At 42.2% G+C, this 27680-nt stretch overlaps 1 protein-coding gene across 1 annotated transcript; it reads right to left on the bottom strand.

Annotated features, from left to right (window-relative positions):
* Positions 1 to 3732: 3732 nt before the first annotated feature.
* Positions 3733 to 27680, bottom strand: CETN3 (centrin 3). The gene is made up of 5 exons (XM_090038241.1): positions 27525 to 27680; positions 22908 to 23043; positions 21100 to 21214; positions 16443 to 16634; positions 3733 to 4179 (listed from the first exon to the last, which is right to left on the bottom strand). Exons 1-5 carry the CDS (start codon positions 27539 to 27541, stop codon positions 4136 to 4138), a joined length of 504 nt encoding a protein of 167 aa, XP_089894367.1. The 5' UTR covers positions 27542 to 27680; the 3' UTR covers positions 3733 to 4135.

Genomic DNA, 27680 nt, shown 5'->3' on the forward strand with positions numbered 1-27680 from the left:
AAGAGGGGACCAGCAGGGAATGGGAGAGACTCTGTTCACCCGTTCACCTCCCAGAGTAACAAGGAATAATGGCCATAAGTTGTTTGAGAGTAGGTTCATGCTGGACATTAGAAAATACTATTTCACAGTCAGGGCTGCTAGGATCTGGAACCAACTTCCAAGGGAAGTGGTGCTGGCTCCTACCTTGGGGGTCTTTAAGGGGAGGCTTGATGATTACCTAGTTGGGGTCATATAAGCCCAGTATTCTCTCCTGCCCAGGGCAGGGCGTCAGACCTGATGATCTACTTAGGTCCCTTCCGACCCTACATCTATAGTTCCGGGGCAGCAGCCTATTTAGATTGTCTAGGCCTCTGAGTGCCAGAAGCTGTTAGGGAGGAGGGAAAGAAGACAGATCAGTATGAACAGATCTTTTATATACTCTCTTCCCTTAGCATCTATTCTGCCATTGTGAAACACAGGATACCGAGCTAGACAGAAATGTGGTCTGACCCAGTATGGCACTTCCTATGTTACTCACAGCAAGATTTGGAGCAAGGGAATCCAAAGTGCATTCCTTACTAAGCTTTATTTCTTCCTGAGCAAGTTCTCTTTTATGTTGGGCTCCTGGGTCCCTAACTTATTTTTTCTTTACATGTACTGTTTTAGTGAAGCGTATAAAAGCAATGTTATACATGTTTCAGCTGTATGTAGAAGAACTACTATCTTTACAAGCATGGGGCCTAGTACTGAAAATATTTTACACTAGACAATGTTTAATCCCTTGAGCAATTACCCATTTTTTAGATTCTAGCACACAGACAGCACACAAAAGTAATAGTCTATTTATGCTACTGTTGGAGTCCCTAGCTATAGTCATCATTTCCCCCACTTCCTCTCCCTCAATTTTTAGCTTTGAGAGAAAATGTATTTTTTTTTCCCTTACCACTTTCACCTAGAATATTTTCATGAAATTAAAAGTATAAAATGTTCATAACCACCCCCCAAAAATAATTTTCATACTATTCTATGCTTTATATCTTATCAGGCATGTTATATCCATTTGCAGTACCTGGTTTGTGCTTTTATGACACTGTTTTCTTTTTAATTTTATTTCATTTGGTATCTAAAAATATTAACACAAGAATTACATCATCATTTAGTTTTTTATTGTAATATCAAACTGGAGTAAAATGTTAACTTCTGAATAAAGAAATAACAGGCCTTCCCAACAAAGCCTATAAAAATATTTTTCAAGATGGCAATTGAAAGATCCTGCAAAGAAATGCATGTTGAAGGACCTTGCCTTCACATAGGTTTCACTGCCTTCAATGGGGCACTACATGACATAGCAGAAATGGGATTGCAATGTAACAATTTTATAAATATTAGCTGGTCAATATGGTAAAGTTACTGTAGAGTTGTTAGAATCTCCTCCATGAATGTATCAATCTAGAGTAATAAGCGAGAAGGACCATCAGAAAATATTTTCTTGATGAAAATATTAGAGCACACAATTAAAAGATAATGGGAAAAAGCTATTAGAGTTCACACAAACCCTACATTCAATCTCCAACATATTGCAAAATTTATTTTACTGTATGGGCAACTAATAGATTTAAGGAGCTATAAGCAATTAAAAAATGATTTCGCGGAGAAGGGAGGGGAACAAGAGTAATCAAGATCTAAAGGTATACCCCCTAGAGGAGCAGCGAGGGAAATAGTTAAGAAAAATAACTATTACCAAGACCAAGAAATCAATAGGAAGTTTAAATTTAGAAGGATCCCCATGTATAAAATGGATGGATGACTGGTGAGGAGGACATCTGTCTAGTCTGTTTTATTGTGTTAACAGCAGTTTCTTTATAATCCTCCTTTCCTAAATAAATACTACTTTGCTTGAAGAATGCTGTCTGATTAATATATAACAGTCAGGAAACAACCTGAGGTATTAAAGTATGATCTGCTAAGGTAACCATGGTTGATCATAACAAACTGAAACCTAGGGCCCTTTCTGACAGTCTATGGTTCAAACTCAAGAAAGAGATGACAACTCAAGACCTGAGAGGTGGGCATACACAGGGAGATCAAAAGAAGTTAGGACAGGGGTGGGCAAAATACAGCCCACAAGCTGGATCCGGCCCACCAGGCCATTCTAACTGGCCTGCAGAGCCCCTAAAAAATTTAGTAAATTAATATTTATTTGCCCCGGCTCCCTGTCAAAGCTGGCTGGAGCCAGGGGCAGTGGGGCCCAGAGGGAGAACTCAGCAGGCTTGCAGGCTTAACCAGCCCAGCCCCGCCCACCCCCAGCCACTTCCCTGCTTTTCTGCCCCCGCCCTGGTCCAGCACCATGGGGCTGCAGCTCCTGGCTGAACATGGGACCACACTGGGGGTGTGTGTGTGTGCGTGTGTGTGTGTGTACATGCAAGCAGGCACAGGGGCAGAGTATGTGCATGTCTGCAGGCATGGGGCAGTGTGTCTGTGCATGTGTGTCTGCCTCTGCCTGCAGGCACAGGGGCAGTGTGTGTGTTCACAGGATGAGTCCCACATGCACACCTCTCCATACACATGCACCTACGCCTCCCCTCACACTGCCATACACAAACCCCAGCCACCCTCCCCCCCACACACCCACACCCCACATCCCCCACAAACCTATACCCACCTCCCACAATATACAAGAATAAAATTTCATTTTAAGCTATTGTACAGTCAGTTCTGCATACACTACATAAACACATGTAAATCAGGACAAAAATATTTTTTGAAATCAAATTAATGAATGTTGTAGATGATCACTTTAAAATATAATTTGGAATTGTTCTGGTTCTGAGATGACAAAACCCCTTGCTGAAAGGAGTACTTCTGGGGGCAAAGGGAGGGACTTCTGGTGGCAAAGGTCAGGGGTTAGGGGGTGGGAATTCTGGTTGCAAGATGGTGACCAGGGGGTGGGGTATCTGTCAAGGGGCAGGGCTACCCATGTGGCCCTTGACAGCTTGCCAAAACTCAGTAAGCAGCCCTCTGCTCGAAATAATTACCTGCCCCTGAGTTAAGAGATGCAGTTAGCTAATAAAAGAACAAAAAGTAAGAGACACCAATAGCTTTTAGACTGTATGAATAAAAAGTTTGGTATTCTAACTGGCAAAATATTATCACTAAAAACACTGACCTCTTATGGAGAGAAGGTTAGATAGGAAATAGTTACTGAGGGTGTTTCACCAAACAAATACAGGTTACTATTTGCTGAAAAACCCTCTCATTTGAAAAGCACTCCCAAAACTGCAACGTACTGGAAAGTGCTTCAATCTACACAGAATGTTAAAGAACAAAAATGGAACCATTAAAAATAGGAATTTCAAAGATTATATGGGCTTAAAAATACAGTTACTTCAGCAGGCATTAAAAAAATGTTCTGTGCATATTACAAAACTTGTTATTTCTTTAAAGAAAATAATAGGATATTGCATCCTCACCCACTGAATGGAAAGAAAACCTAGTCAGACATCTGGACTATTTATAAACAAACAAAGAAACAAAAAAACCCAGGATACATGGATAAAGCAGTACTAAGAACTAGTAAAATTCTTCTATGGTCTAGAATACTTGCAACATTTAATAATTCATGACACCACAAAAGGAGGCATCCGTATAAATACTAAACAAAACAGCCCTCTGTTACTTTAAAAAATAAAGCAAACTTCAGCTTGTAGTCCAATTCAGGTTCAGATTAAGTGCAGAAATAATAAAACTTTCAAATGCAATAATAAATGAACATTTTTATTAAAATGAAGTTTGTCAAACCTTTATATATCAAAACTAAGGCCACAGCTAATGCTAACATAAAGTCAACTTCAAAAAAACGTATATGATTTAATTTAGAAATTTTATACAAAGCTATTTTACAAATGGGTACTTAAACATTTAAGAAACTTAACACTGTATTCTAAAATGAGAGTGTATCATTTATTCTAAAGATAGGATTCGGTTACAAAATACTGAAGTATCAGTACGTAAGATGTGTGTTTCTTTTGGTCCTGTGAGGAAAAACCGTTTGTGAATGCATCCAGTGGAATAAATAAAAACATACTGGGGCAACTGCAATGTTAACTGCCAATAATCCTCCCTTTTTTGTGCTGAATTCACATCTTTTCTTGTGATTTTAAACATCTCCAGTCATAATTGCAATGAACTCTTCCTGATTGACTGTGGTAAAAGAGACAGAATGTAGTTAGACAAACATACTAGACATCTACAATAGGAAGAACAATATTCTATGTACATACTGCATATTATATCTTCCCATTTACTATTTTAGAACAGTTCCAGTGCTAATGGAGGTTAATAAATAAAAGCTCTGCCTTCTTTGTTTTCAATTTTTAACAAGTTAAAACTCTTCACTAATGTCTTCATAAACCATAAGGTCAGAATTAAAGGAATTACAGAAAAAGTATGGAAGTCATGAAAGCCAGAATCAAGCTACTAAGATTAAAAGAAATATTGCATAAGCACAATTTGGAACGGTGTACAGAGTTCTGCTCATTATGAAGAAAAAATTGGAAAGTTATTTAAAGAAATTAAATGCACTGAATGCCTTCTATTGTTAGAATAAAATATTTTTCTAGACTGCTTTCACTGTGGAGATAGTGATGCAATTCCGAAGTTCTGATCAAATTTTGATTTCTATTAAAAGCAGTGAATCAACCCTTACTTTACAGTATAAAAAAATATTCTCTCCCCAAATGTACAGCATGTGACAAGTTCAGATTGAATTTTCAGATAATTTAAAAGTATATCAGTTAATTTGTCTCAAGACAATCTTAATAATGAAACAGCCTTTGAACTTTATGGTTAAAATGTCCTGAAAGTATGTCCAAAATCTACTTAAAAACTGTATTGTACTTGCACTACTTTATTAATGATTGCTAAATTCAGTTCTTATGATTATGTAAAATACAAAAAGCTAACATGTATACAACTATCTTAGGTGTTGTAAAGAGTCGAAAAGGTCTCAATAGCACAGTAATCGACCTAATGTTAACATCCTTTAGAAGTTCTAGGACTATAAACTAGCTTGAGTATAAGTCTTCCAGGCATTGCTTCCTCACATTCATTTCATACCTAGGCAATGCTACCAGACGAACTGAAGGAAGAGTGAAAGAAGTCACTGATACACAAAGATATTAGGAGTCAGGGACTAGGCTTTCCTCTTCCAAAACACGTATGAACATATATGAACCCAAGTTAAGTGGCCAGTGCACTCTAAGTAGTTTGTACAGCTCTAGTGTACAAATCTAACAAAGTGAAAGAAAAAGACTAAAGGTTAATGTTATCTTATCTATCTTCTAACCATTTTTAATATCATGTGGAAGCAATCTCTTTGAGTTTGTTATTTAAGCTCCCTCTATACATGTAGGTGAAAGGATCTAAGAGATCTGGTCTACATGTACATGGCAGAACATGCAAATATGGGTGGCAACAGACATGCAGCTCCCCACTGTAACTCATGGCATTTTAAAGAAAACATTCATTGCTGATTTGGGGGTAGGGGCTCGAGCTCCACTTCGGAGCCAATCCAGGAGGAGCTGGTGTCTGCAGCCTCTCTTCCCTAGCCCTCCCCACCATCCCCCCTGCGTTTCCCCGCCTCAGCTCCAGTGCTGCCTGCATGATGGGAGGGGGAGAAAGGAGGAGACAGAGCTGCAGGCTGGGGTTTGCTTCCACCTGTGCCCCCTCCAGCACAGGCTGAACAAACTTCAGCCCACAGCTCCAGTCTCCCACTTGTCCCCCTCCCATCATGGAGACACCACCAGGGATGAAGCTGGGCTGCTGCAGCCCAGCCCCAATCAAACAGAAGTTAATGAAGGCACTCTGCTTTGGAGTGCCTTCATCTGAACCCTCATGTAATACCGGTTAACTTGTCACGTGACCGGGCACTTCTAAAGTGCTCTGCAGATGCTCTACAGCCATGCACTTCTGTCAGGACATGGCTGTAGAACACTTTCAAGGGGCCAAAGACATGACAAATGTCACTTGTCAGCACCCTGTGGAATCGTGCATTAGATCCAATCACACATTAAATCTAATTTGCTGCGGGGGGCTCCCAGCCACAGCGACCATGTGCAGCCAGGACAGAGCCCATCAGATGTGGGGATTCTAAGTCCTGGCTACCTATGGGGCGCAGCAGGGACTTAGAGCTCTGCCAAATGCCCCTGCTGTGCCCCATAGGCAGCCAGGATTAAGAGCCCCGTGAGCTGCAGGACTCTCAGCCCCTGCAGCCATGGGGTGCTGGTGTGATCTCCCAGCTGTGGGGAAGCACCCTAGGACTGGGAGATCAGAGCAGCCATGATCTCCCAGCTGCTTCCTGGAGTGCTCCCTCACCTCTGTACCTGGAAGACGGCATTGGCTGTGATCTCCCAGGCACAGGGAAGTGTTGTGCTCCCCCAGTGCCTGGGTGATCTCAGCAGCTACTGCATCCCAGCTGCAGACTGCCTATGTATGCAAATTAAAACTGGATAGAAGCAAGCTGTAAAGTTATTACACATTTTCAAGCAATAACTTTATAGCTGGTTAGACCTTTTTAAAGAGTGATAGTTAATTTGCATGTGTAACCAGTCTAAATTCACTGCGCAATTAATAAGGTAATGGTGCAATAGATATAACGTGTGGAGTGGGTCCTTAATATTCACAACTTTAAGCAACTTGTATTCTGAAATGTTTAGAACTGAAAGCAATGTCAACACAAAATAAAAGACATTAAAATAGAGGTTAAAATTTTGCAATGCATATCATTAGCTTAAATACGAGACATATGGATATCTGAAATCATAATAATCCTAAAACCAACAACTGCAAATAAAAGTTAAGTTGTCAAGTTTAAAAGCAAATATGGTATTAAAGTAATGGAAATGCACAGTTAAGCCACACAAACATTTATTTCTATGTCTACCTATTCTTAAATCTACATTGCTCTGCCATGTTAAGGCAAACAAATATAAACATCAGCTTCAGATCACTAACTTTAGATCAGTTTAATCTAATTTGGGACTGTAAACATTGAAATATAAATCAATCCCATAGCTATGTTATGTTTTACTACAGGTCAAAATTAAAACTGATTGGGTGACTTAAAAGTGCATTTCCCTAACTTAACAAGCTTAGCTCCTTTTAAAATATAGGTATAATTCTGATATTTTTAACTGTGTTCTGTAATGCCTGGTATTTGGATAGTTATATTTCTATCATTTATGTTAATGATATATCGTCTCTACCTTAATTCCATTTTAAATGTAATTTTATTTCTTAAAATAGTAAGCAATGACCTACAAGAGATTTTCAAAATTATACCTGAGATTAATGTTAAGAGAAAATTTACATACTGATAAGGTGTTCAAGAACTAAAAGACAATCTTGCCAATTACAAACTAGGAATAAATATTATGGCCTGTGCTCCCTATTTAACATTAAAAATAACAGACATATGGATCACATTACTGAAGAAAATGTGAAAACTATGTAAGCGCATAAATTAGTTCAAAATAAGTTTGTTAGTTTCTTTAAAAAAAGAAAGAAAAAGATAGCAAAGACTGAAAAACATGATGAGAATCAAGAAAGAAGATGCATGTTGGCCAAATTGGCTTCTACTGCAATAGCTTATACAGTATGCAGTGAAAGTTCAATTCTTAGTGAATGTCTTTTTTAAGTATGGTGCCAAACATAACCATGCAGCACTTTATTCATTCAGGTACAGAATGACTTCAAGTTTTATTGCATGAAGATGGGCACACCCAAACACAGATATTCTTTAGCCATATGATAAACAAGCACCAATATGCACCATATCACACAAGTTACCTTGCTATGCTGAATTTATTAAATGAATTCAGGAAATTCTGGAGTTCTACAATAAATGTGAAGGAAGGAATAAGTCAACTTTCAGCTGACTGCATGAAAAAAAGTGCATCAGTTAATGTTTTTTCCCCACATTTCCAAGTATGTTTTGCTGGGAAAGGGTGAAGGGATCACAAAATCCTTAGATGCAGGGGACACAGTCTTTCTGGACTTTCGGAAGGCCTTCGACACTGTCTTTCACCCCATTCTCATTAAAAAACTGAGGGACTGTAGTGTCGACACCTACAGTCAAATGGGTTGCTAACTGGCTGGAGGGCCGCACCCAGACAGGTTGGTGGACAGCTCTTATTCGACCTGGAGGGATGTGGGCAGTGGGGTTCTGCGGTTCTGCAGGGCTCAGTCCTCGGGCCCGCACTGTTCAACATCTTCATCAGTGACTTGGACGAGGGGGTAAAAAGCACCCTGTTCAAATCTGCTGATGACACCAAGATGTGGAGGGATGTGGGCATGTTAGAAGGGAGGAATAGGCTGCAATCAGACCAAGACAGGTTACAGGGGTGGGCAGATGAGAAAGGATGGGATTCAACACCGACAAGTGCAAGGCGATGCACCTGGGGAGGAACAACCAGCACCATACCTACAAGCTGGGGAACTCCCTTCTCGTCAGTGCAGAGGCAGAAAAGGATCTTGGAATCATCACTCATGCCAAGATGAACATGGGCCGGCAGTGTGGGAATGTAGTCAAGAAGGCCAACCATACCTTGTCAACATCCACAGATACATCTCGAGCAGGCCCAAGGAGGTGATACTCCCCCTCTATGCAACACTGGTTAGGCCGCAGCTGGAGTACTGCATCCAGTTCTGGGCACCGCACTTCAAGAGGATTGTGGACAACATGGAGAGGGTCCAGAGGAGGGCCACTCGCATGATCAGGGGGCAGCAGGGCAGGCCCTACAAACACAAGCTAAGGGACCTGAACCTGTTCAGCCTCCACAAGAGAAGGCTGAGGTGGGATCTAGTGGCCTGTTACAAACTAGTCAGAGGGGACCAGCAGGCATTGGGGGAATCCCTGTTCCCCCGAGCGCTACCAGGAGTGACTAGAAATAATAGTTACAAGCTGGCAGAGGGTAAATTCAGATTAGACATCAGAAGGCAATACTTCACTGTCAGGGCGGCTAGGATCTGGAACCAACTTCCAAGCGAAGTGGTGCTGGTACCTACCCTGGGGGGTCTTTAAGAGGAGGCTAGATGAACACCTTGCTGGGGTTGTTTGACCCCAGTACTTTTTCCTGCCAAGGCAGGGGGTCGGACTTGATGATCTGATCAGGTCCCTTCCGACCCAACAAACTATGAAACTATGAATCTAAGCGTGTATCTTATTTCTTTATATAGTTATATTTAGGAACTATTGAAATTCTACGCTCTGTAGTAACGTTTTAATTAGTGACACTGAATGTAATTCAGGAGCAAGAACCTTTGAGTTTGCACTCAAAAAACAATAAGTTTTGATGCTAAAAATAAGTTAGGTGGAGTTCTATATAGCTGACAAGATTCCAAGGTAGGTGCAAATCTTAGTGATTTCTAAAATATACTATTTCTAAAACATGTACTTCAAGTCTCCAGCAAAAATACTAAGAATCGGAAACTTGAAATTATTGTTTTTCATAAATAGCAATCATATCTATCTGTTGTAGGTCATAGCATAGAAGTTACACCAAGTTTGGGTCCCCATTATGCTAAGTCAGTGGTTCTCAACTTTTTTATACACGGACCACTTGATAGACATGAAGCACCATCAGCAAATGTCAGCTCTTAGTTTTCACTTGTTTTTGGAAAACAAGGGGAAAAATAATAAAGCGATTCTTCTATTGCAAAGAACTGAGAAAGACTACAATAAGTCAAAACGTTTGTAACACTATGCATTCCTATTTGCAACTTCTGGGTTTACCATATAAATCATGTTTACACACAAAGCAATAACAACATCATGTGGCACCTTCACAGCACCCCTGAAAGGATCTCAAGATACCCTGGTTAGGAATCATGATGAGATGTTCCACATAAATACATGGGAAGAGAATCAGTATTTCTGTACGCTGATCGCCATCTGTTACAGAAATTTAGTTGTCTTCCATCCATTTTAGTGAACAGCAGCCTGCTTATGTGCCTTGGTTAAAGTCCTTCTTTGGAAACAGGCCAGAGGGGCAAAAAGTAAAATCAGCTTGAAACAGAAAAAGGGTTTAGTTGGCTGATTTTAACTTAGCCTTTTCTCTATTTCTCCCAGACACAAGGATGTACAATACACCCACTCGCACACCAATCTCTATAAATTATTACAAGCTGGGAAGAAAAAAAACATTATTTCTATTTAAATACATAGCAAGTACTCTAATGCTACAGTAATGAAGGCCACATATATAGAGTAACTAGATAAAGGTTTTTTGCTATTGCACCACACAGTCATACAAACAGTTTCAAAGCAGTCATACAGAACTGCTTGAAAAATAAAAATGCACAGATATTGACATGGGAGAGAAGTGGCAGCAACATGGAAACAGTATACAGATGCCCAGCCCTTGTGCAGCTCCCCACAGGTTGGTAGCTGTAGATACGTTACAGCCAGGAAACAGGAGGTAGAGGAAATTGTGACAGCATGGGCGCAGCTCCCAGCTGCCTAGATCCAGTACTGCCAAAGCCACCAGCTCCCGCTGAACAGAGCCAGGAGGACAGGGAGAAGCTGCAGCACCACCGGCTCAGCTAGAAGCTGCCTGACCCCAACATGGGCACATGCGAAGGCCTCCAGTTCCATAGGCCAGATCCAGTGGCTCTGCAAGGTGGATCCGGCCTGTGGGCTTTATGATGCTGACCCCTGTCTTAGGCAATCGTGATCACTTTTTAATTAAATAAAAACCAAAAACTTGTACCATCAGTGCTAAAACTGAGCTTTCTTTTCAGGCTGATCAGATTTCACCTTGTAGCTTACTGGCAAAGTACACTTCTTTCCCAGAGACAAAATATAAATATGTTGTATGGGCAGCACGGAGGGCGAGAACTCTTATTTCCACAAAACACCCTCCTGCAGCAGAGTCGTTAGTTTAGTTAAAATCCAAGGGTTTCAGATCACTTCCTATTCAAAATACAACAGCTCCTGATAAAGCTGTAGCTTCCACTAGAAGATGATGCCCTAGAGATACTACTCTCACTGCTGTTTCTCTCCTCTAAGGATGGAGTCAATAAATTGGGGTCCCTTCAATTCACTGAAGTGGAGAAAGACAAAAGTAGCCTTGGTTATCAGTGGACCTTATTCGAACACAAAACAGTATCTTTCACATAAGGAGGAGGGTGTTAGAATGCAAGTAGTGCTATTTCTATATTTATATTATCTGTTAAAAATGTTACCAATAGGCAGTTTTAGATCTTTTCCCAGCAAGGGAAGAAGGAAGCAATAAAGAAGACAGAATTATATTATATGACCCAGTTGTTTGGAGCTAAATGGAGCAGTGAATCATAGATTTTTTTAGAATTACTCTTAAAGAGCAAGAAACAGCATCAGCTTCCTTCAGAAAAGAAACACAAAATCTCTAGGATAAACAACGTCATATGAATAATAGTATGCTGTCAGTCTCCCACATGCAAAATCCTGTGTTTGAAAATCGAACAAGGTGAATGAATGGTTCAGTGTACAACAGGAAGTGGAGCTGTTTGCTGCTAGGTCATCAGTTTGAATGCAGAAATGTCAACAGTGACTCAAATAGTTATAACTCAGTAACTTTATGAAATTTGTTAGTGGCCTCCATTCACTTGCTGCAAACATATCCATTTCAGAAAAGTTACCATCATATCTAGAACCCTTGTTAGAAACTTCAGAAACACCAAGAATAAAATATGCTTGCAGACTATAAAGCCTAGGAAATCCTTCCTTCAAGAGAGCACTAAGGTAAATTTGTAAAACTATACATCTGTAAAGAGAAGTTAGAAGAACTTCTGGAACAGCCTCTTCTGTACCTACCTGTAGACAAAGTGAGGATTTTAACCTCAGTGGCGTGAGTTTAACAACTTAAGTACCAAAATCACTAAGCTCCTTTAAGGGTATTCACCCTTTTAAAGGTGAAGATATTCCCAAAAGGAAGTAGTTAAGTAGGACAGCAAGCATACTACCACCAATCCTTGTTCCCCACAAAGCTACAAGCACAAGGGAAGCTTAAGCACCCTGTCACCTAAAGGAATTTACAAGACCAAACCAGACACCATGCAATGCATGGGGAGAGTCAGTTGGCTAAAGGTAGAAACGACACCATGCAATGCATGGGGAGAGTCAGTTGGCTAAAGGTAGAAACAGGTGCCAGACTGAAGCAGATCAGCTGGGGCAAGACACATCCCACCCCAGCTGATCTTTACTGGGCAAAAGACATGCTGCCCATTGTCCTGCAGGGGGCTAATGTGTGGGATAATGGAATATGTGTTTCCCTTGCCTGGATTCCCTGCATCCCTCACTGCCCCATACCTCCTTTCCAGGACCTGCAAAGGTATGGGTCAGTGCAGGTCCTGGCACAGATATAGGGGACTCAGTGAATCCCCAGCACCACATGCCTCCACAACAGAACCTAGGCTGACCCATGCATCCTGGCACCCTGGGGCTCCATTCTGGGACCCAAGCTGACCTGTGTCTCCATGTGAAGCACAGGTCAGCATGGATCTTAGAAAGGAGACACAGGGCTGTGAAGAAGCAAGGGAATTCTTTTCCCTGTGCCTTCATGCTGCGACCTGCATCAGGTCCTGCACCACTCCGTGCTTCAGGCAAAGGCAGGGTCAGTGCCGGTCCTGGCATGGAAGCCCCTGAGATTCCCCAGCTCCTGCACCACCCCATGCCTCTGCATAAAGCACAGGTTGGTGTGAGCCCTAGTGCAGGTCCCAGTGTGGAGGCATGGAGCACTGGAGAGATTCCTCAGGTGCCATGCCTCCACGCCAGGCCCCACACTGGATTTCCCTGCTTATGGAGAAGTGTGTCTGGAGATCCTGGGGGTGCCTCTGTAAGTGGGTAACCCTGACTTTTTCCATTTATAGAGACTTGCCCCAAGATTCCCTGCAGCATGTCTCTGGAGGCAGGAAAAGTCAGGTAGGTGGCTCCACGGGCCTGAGGGGTCTGATTTTACACAAGATATGCAGGATTCGGCCCGTCAAGCCCCAAGAACACCTGGCTAGGGTTACTGGAAAGTGTTGGCACCTCTGGGCTACCCACCATCTCCAACCACAGAACAAAAAGATGTCCATTGCAATACAGCAGGCAAATTTATTACTACCTTTTGTTAAAATCTGTTATGTCACGACACAGGGCAGGGAGGTCCATTTACCTGCCGTTTGTGCATAAAAATGGTTATGGTGGCATAAATGTGACATCAGGTGATGACTGTTTCTATTTTAAGAATTTAATTTATAAGAGTGCGCACATTAAGTGGGGAGCTGTTTAAGCTAAACCAGTAGTTTCACAGATTTCATAGACATTAGGGCTGGAAGGGACCTCAGAAGATCTTTGAGTCCAGCCCCCTGCCCCAGGGGCAGGAAGTCAACAGGGGTCATAGGATCCCAGAAAGATAAACATCCAAATGTCTCTTGAAGGCATTCAAAGTAGGTGCTTGAACCACCTCTGGCAGCAGTCTATTCCAGACCGTGGCAGCTCAGACAGTAAAGAAGTTCTTCCTTATGTCCAGCCTGAAACGGTCATGGAGGAGTTTGTGACCATTAGATATTGTAGTGCTCAACCTTCCAGCACTGTGGTTCAAATAAATAGTATGGGGCCCACCTGAGGGTTGGATTTGGCCCTGGGGCCTGACACAAACCCATCCCTAACCTGAATGCTGGGACTGGCCCCAGGGGCCCAGCACCACCTCCACCTTCTCCACCCCTCATACACTGTGACTGGATCCCAGGTGCCCAGCACCATTCCCTCCTGTGGGGACTGGGTCCCAGAACCAGTGCTCAGGGCCCAAGGATCACCATGGGTCTGGAGACTTGGCAGCAGGGGAGCAGTGCTCCCCCACCATCAATCTTTTAGACTCTTGGGGGTGCTCCACGGACCAGATACCATGGTACTGTGGACCGAATGTGATGAAGCAGTTGACAAAGCCAATTGTACCTTGTCATGCATCTGTAGGTGCTTCACAAACAGCTCCAGGGAAGTGATTCTCCCCCTCTATGCAGCACTGGTCAGACCGCAGCTGGAGTACTGTGTCCAGTTCTGGACGCTGCAGTTTAAGCAAGATGCAAACAACCTGGAGAGGGTCCAAAGAAGGGCACTCGCCTGATTAGAGGCCTGTAGGGAAGGCCCTATGAGGAAAGGCTAAGGGACCTTAACCTCTTCAGCCACTCCAAGAGCAGGCTGAGAGGGGACCTTGTGGTGGTGTACAAATTCATACATATGGTGGACAGCAACAAGAAATAGGCAACAATCTGTCCACCACCTGGAACAACAAGGAACAATGGCCATAAGCTACTAAAGAGAAGGTTTAGGCTGGACCTTAGGAGAAAGTTCTTCACGGTCAGGGTTGCCAGAATCTGGAATGGCCTCCCAAGGGAGGTGGTGCTCACCCCATCCTGGGGGGTCTTCAGAAGGAGACTGTACAGGCACCTGGCTGGGATCACATGACCCCAGGGTTGGTGACTCTTCTCTTGCCTGCCAGGGGCAAGGGGTTGGACTAGATGGCCCACTGAGGTCCCTTTTGACTCTATGAATCTGCCCCGCAGGCAAGGGTTTGAGCACCCATGAGCTAGGCAATAGGAAATGCTGAGGGTGGGGTAAAGAGTGAATATTACTAATAGCTACAACCAGATAGTTTTATGGTGGCCTCTTCAGGCACATAGCTCATGGTTTTGCATTTGGTGTTAATCAAGTCTGCCATATTCATTAACTCTTCTGGAAATGCTGGATGTTTTTAAATCTGCAGGCCCTGATGCCCTCCACCCACAGGTGCTGAGAGAGCTGACAGGGGTCATTGCTGTGACCTTGGCCCAGCTGTATGAGTGATCGTGGTCCATGGGCCAGGTGCCCGGAGACTGGAAACTAGGTAATGTGGCTCCCATTTATAAGAAAGGGAGAAAGGAAGACCCAGGAAATTATAGGCCCATAAGCCTCACATCGGTCTTGGGGAAAATCTTTGAAAAAATTATCAAAGATCACATCTGTGAGGGGCCAGCAGGGAAGATCATGCCCAGGGGAAATCAACATGAGTTCATCAAAGGCAGGTCCTGCCAGAGCAACCTGATGGCCTTTTATGACCAGGTAGTTAAATCCCAGGATGATGGTGTTGCTGTGGACGTAGTCTTTCTGGACTTTAAGAAGGCCTTTGACACTGTCTCTCACCCCATTCTCATTAATAAATTGAGCGACTGACATTGATGCCTACACAGTTGGATGGGTCAGAAATTGGCTGATGGGGCACACCCAGAGAGTGTTGGTGGACGGGCTGTCCTCGACCTGACGGGATGTGAATAGTGGGGTCCCCCAGGGCTTGGTCCTGGGGCCTACACTCTTCAACATCTTCATCAGCAACTTGGACGAGGGATTGAAAAACACGTTCTCCAAGTTTGCCAATGACACCAGGATGTGGGGAGACGAAGGCTTGCTCGAAGGGAGGGAGAGGCTGTTATTAGATTTAGACAGACTACAGAAGTGGGCAGATAGTAATAGGATGGTCTTCAATGTAGATAAATGCAGGGTGCTGCACCTGAGAAGAAGGAATCCACAGCATACAAACAAGCTAGGGAGCTCCCCCCTTGAGAACACAGAGGCGGAAAGGGATCTTGGAGTCATTATTGACTCCAAGATGAACGTGAGCTGCCAATGCCAGACCGCAGCCAGCAAAGCCAACCACACCTTGTCGTGCATCCAAAGATGCATCTCAAGCTGATCCAGAGAGGTGATACTCCCCCTCTACGTGACGTTGGTCTGGCCTCAATTGGAGTACTGTGTCCAGTACTGGGCACCGCACTTTAAGAAGGATGTGGCCTGCCTTGAAAGGGTTCAGAGGAGGGCCACCCACTTGGTTAGAGGGCGAAAGAGCAGGCCCTATGAGGAGAGACTGAGGGACCTGAACCTGTTCAGCCTCAGTGAACGGAGGCTTAGGGGGGATTTGGTGGCTGCCTACAAACTCATTAGGGGATATCAGCAGCAAATAGGAAGAGTCCTATTCCCCCCAGCAGCACCTGGGATGACAAGGAACAATGGCCAGAAGCTGCTGGAGAACAGGTTCAGGTTAGAGATTAGGAGGCATTATTTCACTGTTAGGGTGGCTAGGGTCTGGAACCAACTTCCTAGGGAAGTGGTCCTCACGCCTATCTCGGGTAAATTCAAAAAGAGGTTGGATGAACACCTGTCTGGGGTCGTGTGATCCCAGCATGTGCTCCAGCCAGTGGCAGGGGGTCAGACTAGATGATCTATTTAGGTCCCTTCTGATCCCAAACAACTATGAAACTTTGTGGAAAAGTGAGCAAGTCTGAGCTAGAAGTCATTAAAAAATAAGCAAAAAGAGTTTCCCAGTCACTTCTCAGAGTAAAACCACATTTTAAGTCAGAATCAGGAATTATAAGGAGGACAAGGCATATCACAGTTTGTTCCATTCACTTACTTTCTCCATCTCCATCTTTATCGAATTCTTCAATCATAGCCCGTAGCTCCTCATCTGTCATGTTTTCACCAAGTTCTCTAGCAACACGTCGTAGGTTTCGCAGGCTTATTTTACCTGAATCATCATCATCAAATAATTTGAATGCTTTGAGTATCTCTTCTTGTGGATCTCTGTCCAATATCCAGTCTGTCACTAAAAAGTGGGAAATATGGTTATTATTTATTTTTTAAAATGCCACTTGCCCGTTATCACAATGCTTTTCTAGAAGCAAATTAAGCCTTTGGCTTCTAAAATTAGCTCGCTGGTTCAAATTTCTCTTAGCCCTTAAACTAGGCATTTTAATGTGCATCTCAAGCTTAACTATTTCTAGCAATTAATTGTTATTGCACTACTGTACTGTTGTTGACTTTTTTCATCTCTTCCTTTCAGTTTTAGTGGCAATACTGCACATTAGGGTTGGGACCCAGTGAAGACAGAATAGTTTAAAATTCTCTCTCCTGTGCAGTCAAGAAATCAGATTTGGATATTATATGCTTGCTGTATCTTAATGAAAGGCACCAGTTGTGAAGTGCAACATTTACTCTAATGCAACAGAAAATGTAACTTTGGTTTTTCTGATTTTAAGCTTTGCTTCTAAAAAAAATGAAGACAGAAAATCCAAATTGCTTCAATATTGTGCACTGTAGATTTGGTAGTCCTTAGAAAGGATGGTTAACAACTATTCTGCCTTTTTTTGTTGTTTGAAAAGTGGCTTAATAATAGTCACTTCCTGTTGTTTCATATTTTCTGGACATATTGCATAAAAGAGAGTAAGTCCCTGATGCAGATCTATCAACAATCCAATAAAAATAGCTGCCATAAGGCACTAGCTTACAGAGCACGATGATAGATAGCTATTGTATAAATACTGAACTTAGACGAAAACAATTAGAAATGGTCTTCTTACTAATACAAAATATTCACGGGGTAAGGAAGTGTAGCTGAGAACTAAGGACAGCGTAAACAGAAATCTGTTTGGGGTAGACAGTCACAGCACGTACTTAATAGTGCATTTTGCTCTCCTCCATTTCTTCTAGTTCTGTTTAATATCTGTATGCCTCCTTATTTGTGCTGCTTTATCTTTCTACCTGGCAGTTTAGCCTCACTGTGCTTTTGAAGAGTAGTGCTCCCCCACCATATCAGTCTGTACACAATCCTTATCTGTTGGAAACTCGTGTTGAGGAAGAAACTCTAAGTTAATGGTCTCCAAGCTTTTTAAGTAGATCATCTTTGTCATTTAAAAGCAACCCAAGATCTACTGTGTGCTGCCACCACCATCCCCTCCCCACCCAGTAGGGAGGGATGGGGAGAAGGGGTGGGGAGGAAGGGGGCAGATCGAGACAGAGGGAGAAAAAATTATTTGGGGGCGTGCCTCCCCAGCAGGTAAAGTCCCACTTGGCCAGAGCCCCACTGAACTCACCCCTGCTCCTGCCTCTGCAGCACTGTTCCTCATAGCTGGGGCCTCGATTTAGTCCCCACCCTTCCCCTCCCCCACAGATTGACTTGCTGGGCTGGGGTACACACGTGCATGTACGTTGGCACTCAGCCCCCCACCCCAGCCTCGGATCAATCCAAGAGGCTTTGAGATCTGCCACAAGAGGCTCCAAGATCTACCCGTGAATCGAGATCCACTGGTAGGTGACCACTGCTCTAAGTTTACAAAATGTGTAGATGAGAGCTGTTTACTCCTAAAGTTTGTAAGATTCTATTAGTTGCTAAAGAGGGAAAAGCAGTTGGGCCTTACGAATCTCAACCAAAGGGGTTACAATAGAAAACTTAAAGACAAAAAAGTTCAAACCCTACAGGTTAATGAAGGGGTTTTTACTATGCACAGAAAGACACTAATTCAGAACAGTTTAGTCTGCCTTGATTATTCCTTTGGTTATATCCATTTGTCAGTTTCTGTAATATAAAATGAAAAAGAGGCAAAATAACTTGTCATGTACAAATATTTTGCTAGTAATCGCTTCAGTCAATTGCAGAGTAAAAATCTTCACACACTCTGTACCTACTAGTCTTGTATTACAAGACTTGCTATTTACAACTTTCATCAAGCCATTAAAAATACTTCACCCCTGCTGGGGCTTACAGAACCATTTAGAAACTGCTATTGTTTGCAGATGGAATGCACTGTCTGGTTTAGTGAACCTGACAAGAAAAATTCAGAGCTAAACTCCCAAAGATCTTACTGCAACTATGCTGAAAAATTGCAGGTTTTTGATTTAGCTTTAAAATAACTACCTTTGCTTAATAAAACCATTTGAACCATGTAAATGTGTTATAGGGACACAACAACTGAGATTTATTTAAAGAGTACTACAAAAATACTAACTGAAACATATTAACGTAAAAGATGAAAAATATAAAACATTTGTAAATATTAAAAGCAATACCTTTGATCTTTTATATAATACTTCTCTACATAAATCAAGACAAACTATTAGAATACTTATATATTTTTATGTAGCTCATTCTTGTATCCATGTGAGTAAACAACATTTTGTACTAAAGTTGGTAACGAAGATGGTTAAAATTTATTTTTCCCCTCTGTATAATTTACTTCACAGGAGGCCCAAATGGACTCATATATAGTTTACTGCGCTTATTCAGGCGCTTAAATATTACCTTTCCTGTGGCCTATATTCCCTCACTCCTGTTCTTTTAGCTAGAACTTACATCACTTATTAATTCAGGAGAAAGAACCTGGTTAACTTGAGCTGCATTCATTTTCACTAGAGCTGTACAGGGCTCAAAGTTCTGAGATAATGTCAGATAAATATATTGGCTCTCCATGCTGTAGGTCACAGCTGTCCAACTAGCAGCCCACAAGAGGTTAACATGTGGCCCACATGCCGCAGGGGTCACACATTGCTGGCACAGCCTGCAGGGCAGGGCCACACACCACTTGACTGGAGGCTGCATGCTACCATCACAAATTGCCAGGCAGGTGAGGGTAGGCATTGCTGCCAACTGAAATTGGGCAGCCCTGTTGTAGATAGTTAAATCTACTTGAACTGTTTCATGGCCTCTCTTGGCACTTCAAAGTACACATGATAGGAACAGGAACAAACTGAACAGAGGATATACTGAACAGGAGGGATAAGAGAACCCCCACAGAAAAGTGAATATGTGAAGGAAAGAGAAGCCCCACACTCCCAGAAGTAGCATCTTCTGTCAGTCATAAAGATATCGCCCCTACAAGAATTTATGACCACATTTAGATGCAGTAAAAACAATCAATTTCACCAAGTGAAGAAAAATAAAAAAGCCACCCTTAAAAATATGAGATAAATATTTTAATATTTATTATCCTAGGTCTCTTATTTTCCTTTAAGATTTCTTTCCAGTGACTGGGAACCTGCATTCACAGTCTACTAAACTGAACACCTTACTTTTTAAAGAACTCTTCCCAACCCTCCTGAATCTGCTGCAATGGCAGTATCTGTACTTACCTACGTTTCCACATGGAAATGTATTTACTTCCTGGGGTACGATCTGCCCCAGTTCAATACATTTGTCATTGTAATGTTGTTTAAGTTATTACTTACAATTGTGCCCCATCTTAGCTTTTTAATCAATCCAATTTATGGATCATAACTAATCCCTGATGTATAATATAGATTAAATTGGTCTTTAAATCCAAGGACATGCGTATCAAAATTGTACTGATTTGTTTTGAAGTTTCACAAGGGCATAAAAGAAAATGAATATAAGATTTCTGATATATGATTTTTAATTAAAACAAGACTGAAATTTTATAAATTTAGTAACTAATAGAAACTATGACAAAAAACTTTGATCTCCTTACAAAGAAAAAAATGGCTCACCACATGAAATTCAAGAGTATTCTGAACAGAAAGGTATAGGTTTGAGAAATGTAACAATTAACAGCAACTGAATATCTTGAAGGGTAGTACTTAACAGCTACATCAGTTTTTCTTACCTTTGCTATAATATAAATCCATATTAATATATTACTATTCTCTGTTTACATTACTACTCTTCTTTTTGGGATTCTGACATGTTTCAATGCCCAATTACTATTTTTCCATCACATCAAGAAAAAGAATCCTACTATGCTCAAAAGCAGAAGAGTCATGTCTAGATTCCTGCAAAGTAGAGCTTTCCCTCCAGCACCAGTATGAAACAAGAGTGAGACTGTTTACGCTGCTAGTACCCTATAGGCTGGTGCTGTGGGAAAGCTCTATATATCAGAAGTGTAAATGAGCTTAAACTGCTTTTAATCTTCTATTACAGCTCAGGGTGACACGAAGAGAAATAGTCTGACTGAAAACAGAAGGGAGCAAGATAAAACAAGAGAGGAAACATTTGCATATTGAAAAGAACTTGAAAATACAGAGGGAGAGCAAAACTTGTTAAGTGCTAGTGAAGGAAAACAAATCCTTATTAAAATTGCCCATTACAAAAATCAAGGAGCCTTTGAAAGAGCCTAGGGAAAAGATTGTTCTTCATCCCTATCTAAAGCCCTGCTCTTGTCCAGCTGTCTGATACTATTAAGAAATAAAAGTTGACAAGCTGCTGGCTCCAAATTAGCACTATTCCTGTACACCAACTTTCCCCCACTGATTTTCAATATGTACATAAATCAGATACATACCAACTTCATTAAAATCTTCAAATGTGATTTTTCCTGTTGCTTCTCGATCATAATCTTTAAGTATTTTTAGCACATCAGCCTTTTTTACATCAAAACCCAAGGCTCTCATTGCCACCTTTTGGAATAAAACAGAAGTACAACAATATGCCAATTTCAGACTATATACAGCACAGTTTCCTTTTTCCATGACTCAATATCTAATTACCCAAGACAAAATGTGTTTAACGTGGGGAAGGAAACACTTTATCAAATAAATGTTTTTAAAAAATAAGAAACTTTTTGGATCTAAAGCATTCTCTAAAGCACTAATTACAGGAGGATCATACAGAAAAAACACAAAAAATTTTACTCTTTTGGAGAATTCATAAAATGTGTTAAATCTACTGAGCAAGGAGAGGTATTTTAAAAAAAAATATTAGAACAACCATAGCTCCTTTAACATGGAAATACCAAATAAAGAAACACTTTTTAATGGGAAACAATCTCTATTGCAACTGCAAACAATCGTAAATTATCCTTCTAACACTAAATTAAGGATTTTAGTATGTGGTCTACATTAGAGGTAAAAAAAACTCCAACAAGATGTGCTTATTCAAAGGCTGTAACAAATGCAGGTTTTCTAGGAAAGAGGTTACCTTATGTACCTATTCCTCAATTGTAATATTTTCAGGGGCACAACACAAGACTCCCATACCTAATCACACAGCCACGGAACTAATTTTAACCAGGAATGGGAAGAGGGAGAGAACAACTATGTCCTTCAGTCCTAAAGGATATTAACATGCTGAAGGCTATTAAAGATGCCCAATATCAAAAGTGCCCAACTGTTCTCTGACTTCAGGAGACCTAATGTAGCTGAGCTTTGAAATAGAGGGAAGAAAGAGGGGGAAATCAGCATGCTCTGTCAAGGTAAGACATTTAAAGAAAAGGAATTACATGCTTCTTTGTTCCATAGCCATGACAAAGCCAGAGTGTAGGAAGCTAACTAGCAGTTTCCCCTAGCTAGCTCTCTACAATGTAGTAGAGCTGAGAAGCTCTACTAATTACACAAAATATTAACTATCTCCCCAAACCAGTGTCCATCCTTGATGCACTAACAAGAAAACAGTGATTCATTAAAATAAAAAGGTGCACCAAACTCCACATGCTGCCACTTAGAATCTGCAACAAGGAGGACTGACCAGCAGAGTCTCAAACTCCAAATCACAGTGGTGGTTCCCAGGAATGAAGTCCTTAAGTGAGAGGGAGAGCAGGGAAGATTTCCAGGAGCTTTCTATAAATTTAGCAAATATGAACTCTGAGAATCAATGAGTCTCCCCAAAGGAAGCATAGGTTAGTAGACACTAGGCCCCCATTAACTGTCTAATACATTTATTTTGCATCTTATATAAGCACACCCTTTGAAATCAATGGGTATTCATGACAGAGCAAGAACTTTAAAATATTTTGTAATTACGGGTGTCAGGCAACTCTGCAGTTACTTTCCTCCTAATTTGCATTCTTTCCAAAATGATGAGCCCTGGACAGTACTCAGACTCCTGGCAATTCAGAGAACAACTGCAGCCACCACTGCTATATCACACTTCTTTTTTTTTGGTGAATGCACATCTGGGACACATAAGTGCACACCTGATCCAATTCTGAAATATAACTATTCCTTCTCCAAAGTAGGAGTCCCTAAGTGCCAAGCACTCCTGGTAGTATGGCCACTTGTTTCAAGTGCCTAAATGTGGGCTGAGCTCTTGTAGATATATGGCTGTAAATTTAAAAAAAAATTACTATTAAAAAAACAAAACAAAACAACTTACCTTTAATTCATGATAATCTATTGCTTTATCTTTGTCTGCATCAAACAGTTCAAAAGCATCTTTAATTTCCTGCTTCTGTTCTTCAGTCAGCTCTCTTCTTTTCTTCCTTTTAGTTTTGTCTACTGCAAGTTCATTCCTATAAGATAAAAAAGAACACAAAATTCCTGAATTCAATGCAACTGCTGGTGAGATTTACCTTCAAAATATTTTACACACACTGATAACTGACCGACATATCTGAAAGGTAAAATATAGTACTGCCTTTTTTTTTTTTTTTTTTACAGCTGAAGGAAAATGAGAAAAAGAAGTTTAAGTGGGTTGCCCAAGGCCAAAAAGAGCTAGCTAGGATTATTTCTTTATCTAGACTTACAATAAAGTATATCTAATTAAGAGATACTGGGCACTTCTACATAAGACATTTACTGTGGAGTTGCTCATGTAGCTTCACAGTAAAACATCACCATCTACACGTGTGGTGCTATTAGGACAAAGTAAACTAATTACCTCTGCCATAGGATAGTACTGCCAAACTCAAGTAATATCATTCTCCAAAGGTATATATTCCACTGCAACACACATGTAGACGCTGACCCATCTGGCTGAGGCACAAGGGTGCTTCAGTGCAGGGGCTGCCTGCCGGCTAGCCCCAAACTAAAGCTCCCTCGTGTCCCATCAAGCCCCTATGCAGCACACTGAGCCAGCAGCAGAGCAGCTCTGGGCTGGCAGCCTAGCCCCTGGAGCCCCCTGCCACCTAGGGCTGCTTAACCCTGGGTCAAAGTTCTACAGTTCCAGGTGCACATGCAAACAGCACACCCAGGAACAAAATCTCCAGCACAAACTACACCCAAACTTATTCAATCACCTTAGTAGCACATGTAGATGTGCGCGCTGTACCCAAAAAACAATTTGCATGTGTAATTAACCGCGTGTACAGCTCCATATAATATTTTATACTAAGGTTGTCCAACTGGTGGCCCCAGGACTGTATGTGGTCCAGGAAATGTTAAATACAGCCCCCCTGAGTCCTATCCCACTACTGCCCCTTATGTGCTCCAGCCATAGCTGGAGCAGGGTCTCTCGGCTCCCACTACCTGCCCTTTCCTCATGGGATGGGATGGTGCTGCACAATAAAGTGTGCAGTACCAGGGGAGCCTGTAGCCCAAGGCACCAGAGCGGCATGGGAGCCACCTGCAAACAGGATCCCCCACTACTGCAACCTCCAGTTGCTTAGATGTTAGACAGCCTTGTTCTACACCACCATAAAAAATTATAATATCTCTACATCTGACCACCTTAAATTCCTCATCTCACGTTGTCCCTATATATCCAAAAGAAATAGGGTAGGTAAATAAAAACCCATTTAAAATTAAATTTGAAATGGTGACAATATATGTTAAGGCCTGATCTTATTACATACAATTATACAGTCAAAGATCAAAATGTCCAAGTAAGATAAAAACACGCCTGAAGTGCTATCCCAAACTGCAAGAACTTGCAAAGTAACAGCCTTTTTTTGCAACACTGAATTATATCCCTACAAAAATCTAAAGACGGCCAATACATGATGAAAAGCTCAGAAAAGAAGCACATAATTAAAAGGGATACTTTAAACAGGACAAAAATGGGCTAAAGTGGAGACCTGAAAGGACAGCTTAAATGACATAGTGCCTTAAGTGAAATTATTCACCAGTGTAGGTCTAGAAGAAAGCTACCAGAATGTGTAGAAGGCTGCAGCTAGAGGTTCACGCAACATACAACATACTGCTGGAGTCATTTAGCTTGGTCCTCCAGCTATTACAGCAGTTTACAGTAGAAAAAAGATCCTGTTTTTACTGATGGGAGCACTGATGAAGTGAGCTCCAGCTCACAAAAGCTTATGATAGACAATTTAGTTAGTCTATAAAGCTCAACTACCCAGAAAGCTACCCTGCTTTCTGCTTGACTTCAGACTAACATGGTTAACAACATGCCTCAGTACAAGTTTACACAAACACTAAACTTCTACCAATATTTTGCCTACAATTCCTGCCCCAAAAATGCTACCACAGGTGGGATTTGAGAGTAGTACTAGTAACACTAATCAAAAAGATCTTATGAAGCATTTTGCGAAGTAAACAAGGCAGTTTACTAAAGAGCTGAAAACACGTGAAAATGCTTTGCAGACTGAGTTTTAAAATTCATTTAAAACAGACATTTTAATTTATGTTATGTGGAAGTTTTTTGGTCTCTGGTTTATACAGAAACAATGAGCAAGCCTGCATATGTCAGCCAACATTGCTAATATACACTCTTTTCCCTCTGCACTACTAGAACCAGGATGTTCTTCAGAAGCATGGAGACAGTAGGTGCACTGCATGTGATCTTGGCAAATGAAAGCTGTTAAGATGATAGCGGTTGGTACATTTTGCTGTGTCAGTAGAGTGGAACTGGAACTACGCACACATAGGATGTGCACTAATAGGCTTGTGCACACAGAGATTTGCTGGCCATTGCAGATGCATGCACTAGTATGGCAAGGGTATTCAGATTGCAGGGGATTATGAAAGCACGTGTAATAAGGGACTACTAATTGCTGAGTCCACAGGAATGTTTACCAAAGACAGTATGTGTTGAGTAGTGATGAGGGCATTGAACATGGATAAGTGAACTGCTGTATATATCCAAGAAAATTTGCTTGGGGGGGCATGAGGTATGTAAATAGGTTTAATACAGGTTAGGGACGCTGACAGTGTATCCAGACAAAATTTGCTTAAACAATAAGACTGACAAGTTGTGTATGGTCATGTTTGTTTTAATAAGTTACAAAGTGGTGTTACTCTGAGAAAATGTGTACTCTGCGTGCACCCTTCACCCATGCCCAAGATTATTTAGTGCAATTACTGGAAGATGGGCACATTTTTATAGTGTTTACTTTAAAAGAATTCAGTGAGCATGGATTCATTTGCAAAAGCAATTCTAAAATAAACACACAGGCATTTGCTTCTAGAGTGATGCAGTGGTGTGACAGGATGATGATGTGATGCTAGAGTGGTCTGTCAACCAGGGTGCACTGAGACCCTTTCAAGGGTGCCATGGGCTGCCACACAATATTAACGCTCTTAGGTACGCAAAGACGATTCACAAGGTAAACCCAGAGTTTTACAAATAGGAATCCATACTGTTAAAACATTCAGACCTGTTGTGTTGCAGATAACTCAGAAATACCACAAGAATTGCTCCATAATTTTTCTGTAGTTTTCATTTATTTTTATTTTTTTGACTAAGAGCTGGCATTTCCTGAGGAATGTCTCCAGTCTATTAAGTGTTTTGAATCTAAAAAGGTTTAGATCCACTCTGTTAGTGGTGTGGTGGTGATGTGATAATGAGACGCTTCTTTAAAGGGGAGAAGTTAATCATACCTGCAGCTAGCTGGCTGTTCAGTGTGGTTTACAGACCATTACACATAAAGATGGTTGTTTGACAAGCACCACTGGAATGATGCTGAATAAGTGCATTAACAATCACCACTATATAAGTACATGGGGAGATCAATCCATGAAAAGCATTTAGACATTTACTATTGGTCCTGTCATAAGGCGCTTCTCCTCACCATCTGGGGGGTGATGGGGGGAGGCCAGGGGGAAGAATTCTGATGAATTCCCTTCATTTTACCTCTGGTCCAGACTAAGATCAGTCCTGATGGATGATGACTACATCCATCTCAGAATTTGCTTCCCTCCAGCTTTCCTCACACTGCTTACCTGAGAGTCCCTACAACCCTTTGTCAGACAAATACATCATCCAGGCAGACCTTGTACCACAAACCTTCCTCAAAATCTTAGCCTCTGCCTGGGATTCATTCATTAACCTCCAGCAGTGTAGCCGTACCATCTCCACACACCAGTGCATGGCAGAGAATCTGCCCAGAGCCTGCCACGCACCTTGTGCAGGCGATAAGCACAAGGAAAAATATTATTTGGGCGGATTGAGCAACTATTTGCAGGGAGGTAACCCTTGCCCCTCCCTCCCACAAGGATGTTGCAGGCTTGGGGCATGCTGGTGCTGTGCACAGTGGTGGAGAAGCAGCACCGCAAACTTAGTTGTGGGGGGGAAAAGCGGTAAGCCCCGTTAGCCCCGGCCTTCTGCCAACTACGGTGCAAGTAAAGGAGTCTTTAAGGGACCACTTCAGCTGGTGTAAATGAAAGTAGCCCAAAGGCTGCCACACAGCTTCAGTAGGTTAGAGCGTGGTGCTTGTGAAGCGGGTTGCAGATGGCCCGAGGACAAACGGCGGGACGCCAGCTCTGGGAGCATCCTCCACGCGGGCCTTGTGCCGGAGGGGGGGGACGACACAAAACCGCCGCGCTCAGGAGCCTGAAGCGAGATTAAGGACAAGCTCGTCACAGAAGCGCCGCGCCCACCCGCTCCCATGGCCAAGGGCGGCCTGGAAGGGACCGTGGCAAAGTCCTGGAGCACAAGCAGGTGCTGTGAGGGGCAAGAGACGAGGATGGAGGCTCCGGGTCAGAGCTGGGGGAGCCGAGGCCGAGGACCGCGGCCCCTGAGCGCTGGGGGTGCCAAAGGAGGCCACTTGCTTCTTCACCCGCCCGGCCAACAGCAGGATCCCCGGGCCGCCATACCGACCTCAAGGCCAAGCTCATGGTCCCGCCCCCGCAGCCGGCCACACCAGACCGGACCGGGCCTTGCTGGCTTCGCCCGCCGCCGCCGCCGGGACTCGGGCCCAGAAACGCCGCTCCGGCTTCCCCTTGGAAACGCAATACAACCAACCCCTCGCGCCCC

This window comes from Crocodylus siamensis, chromosome 3 (assembly GCF_052110815.1).
Source record: "Crocodylus siamensis isolate JL-2025a chromosome 3, ASM5211081v1, whole genome shotgun sequence".
NCBI lineage: Eukaryota > Metazoa > Chordata > Crocodylia > Crocodylidae > Crocodylus > Crocodylus siamensis.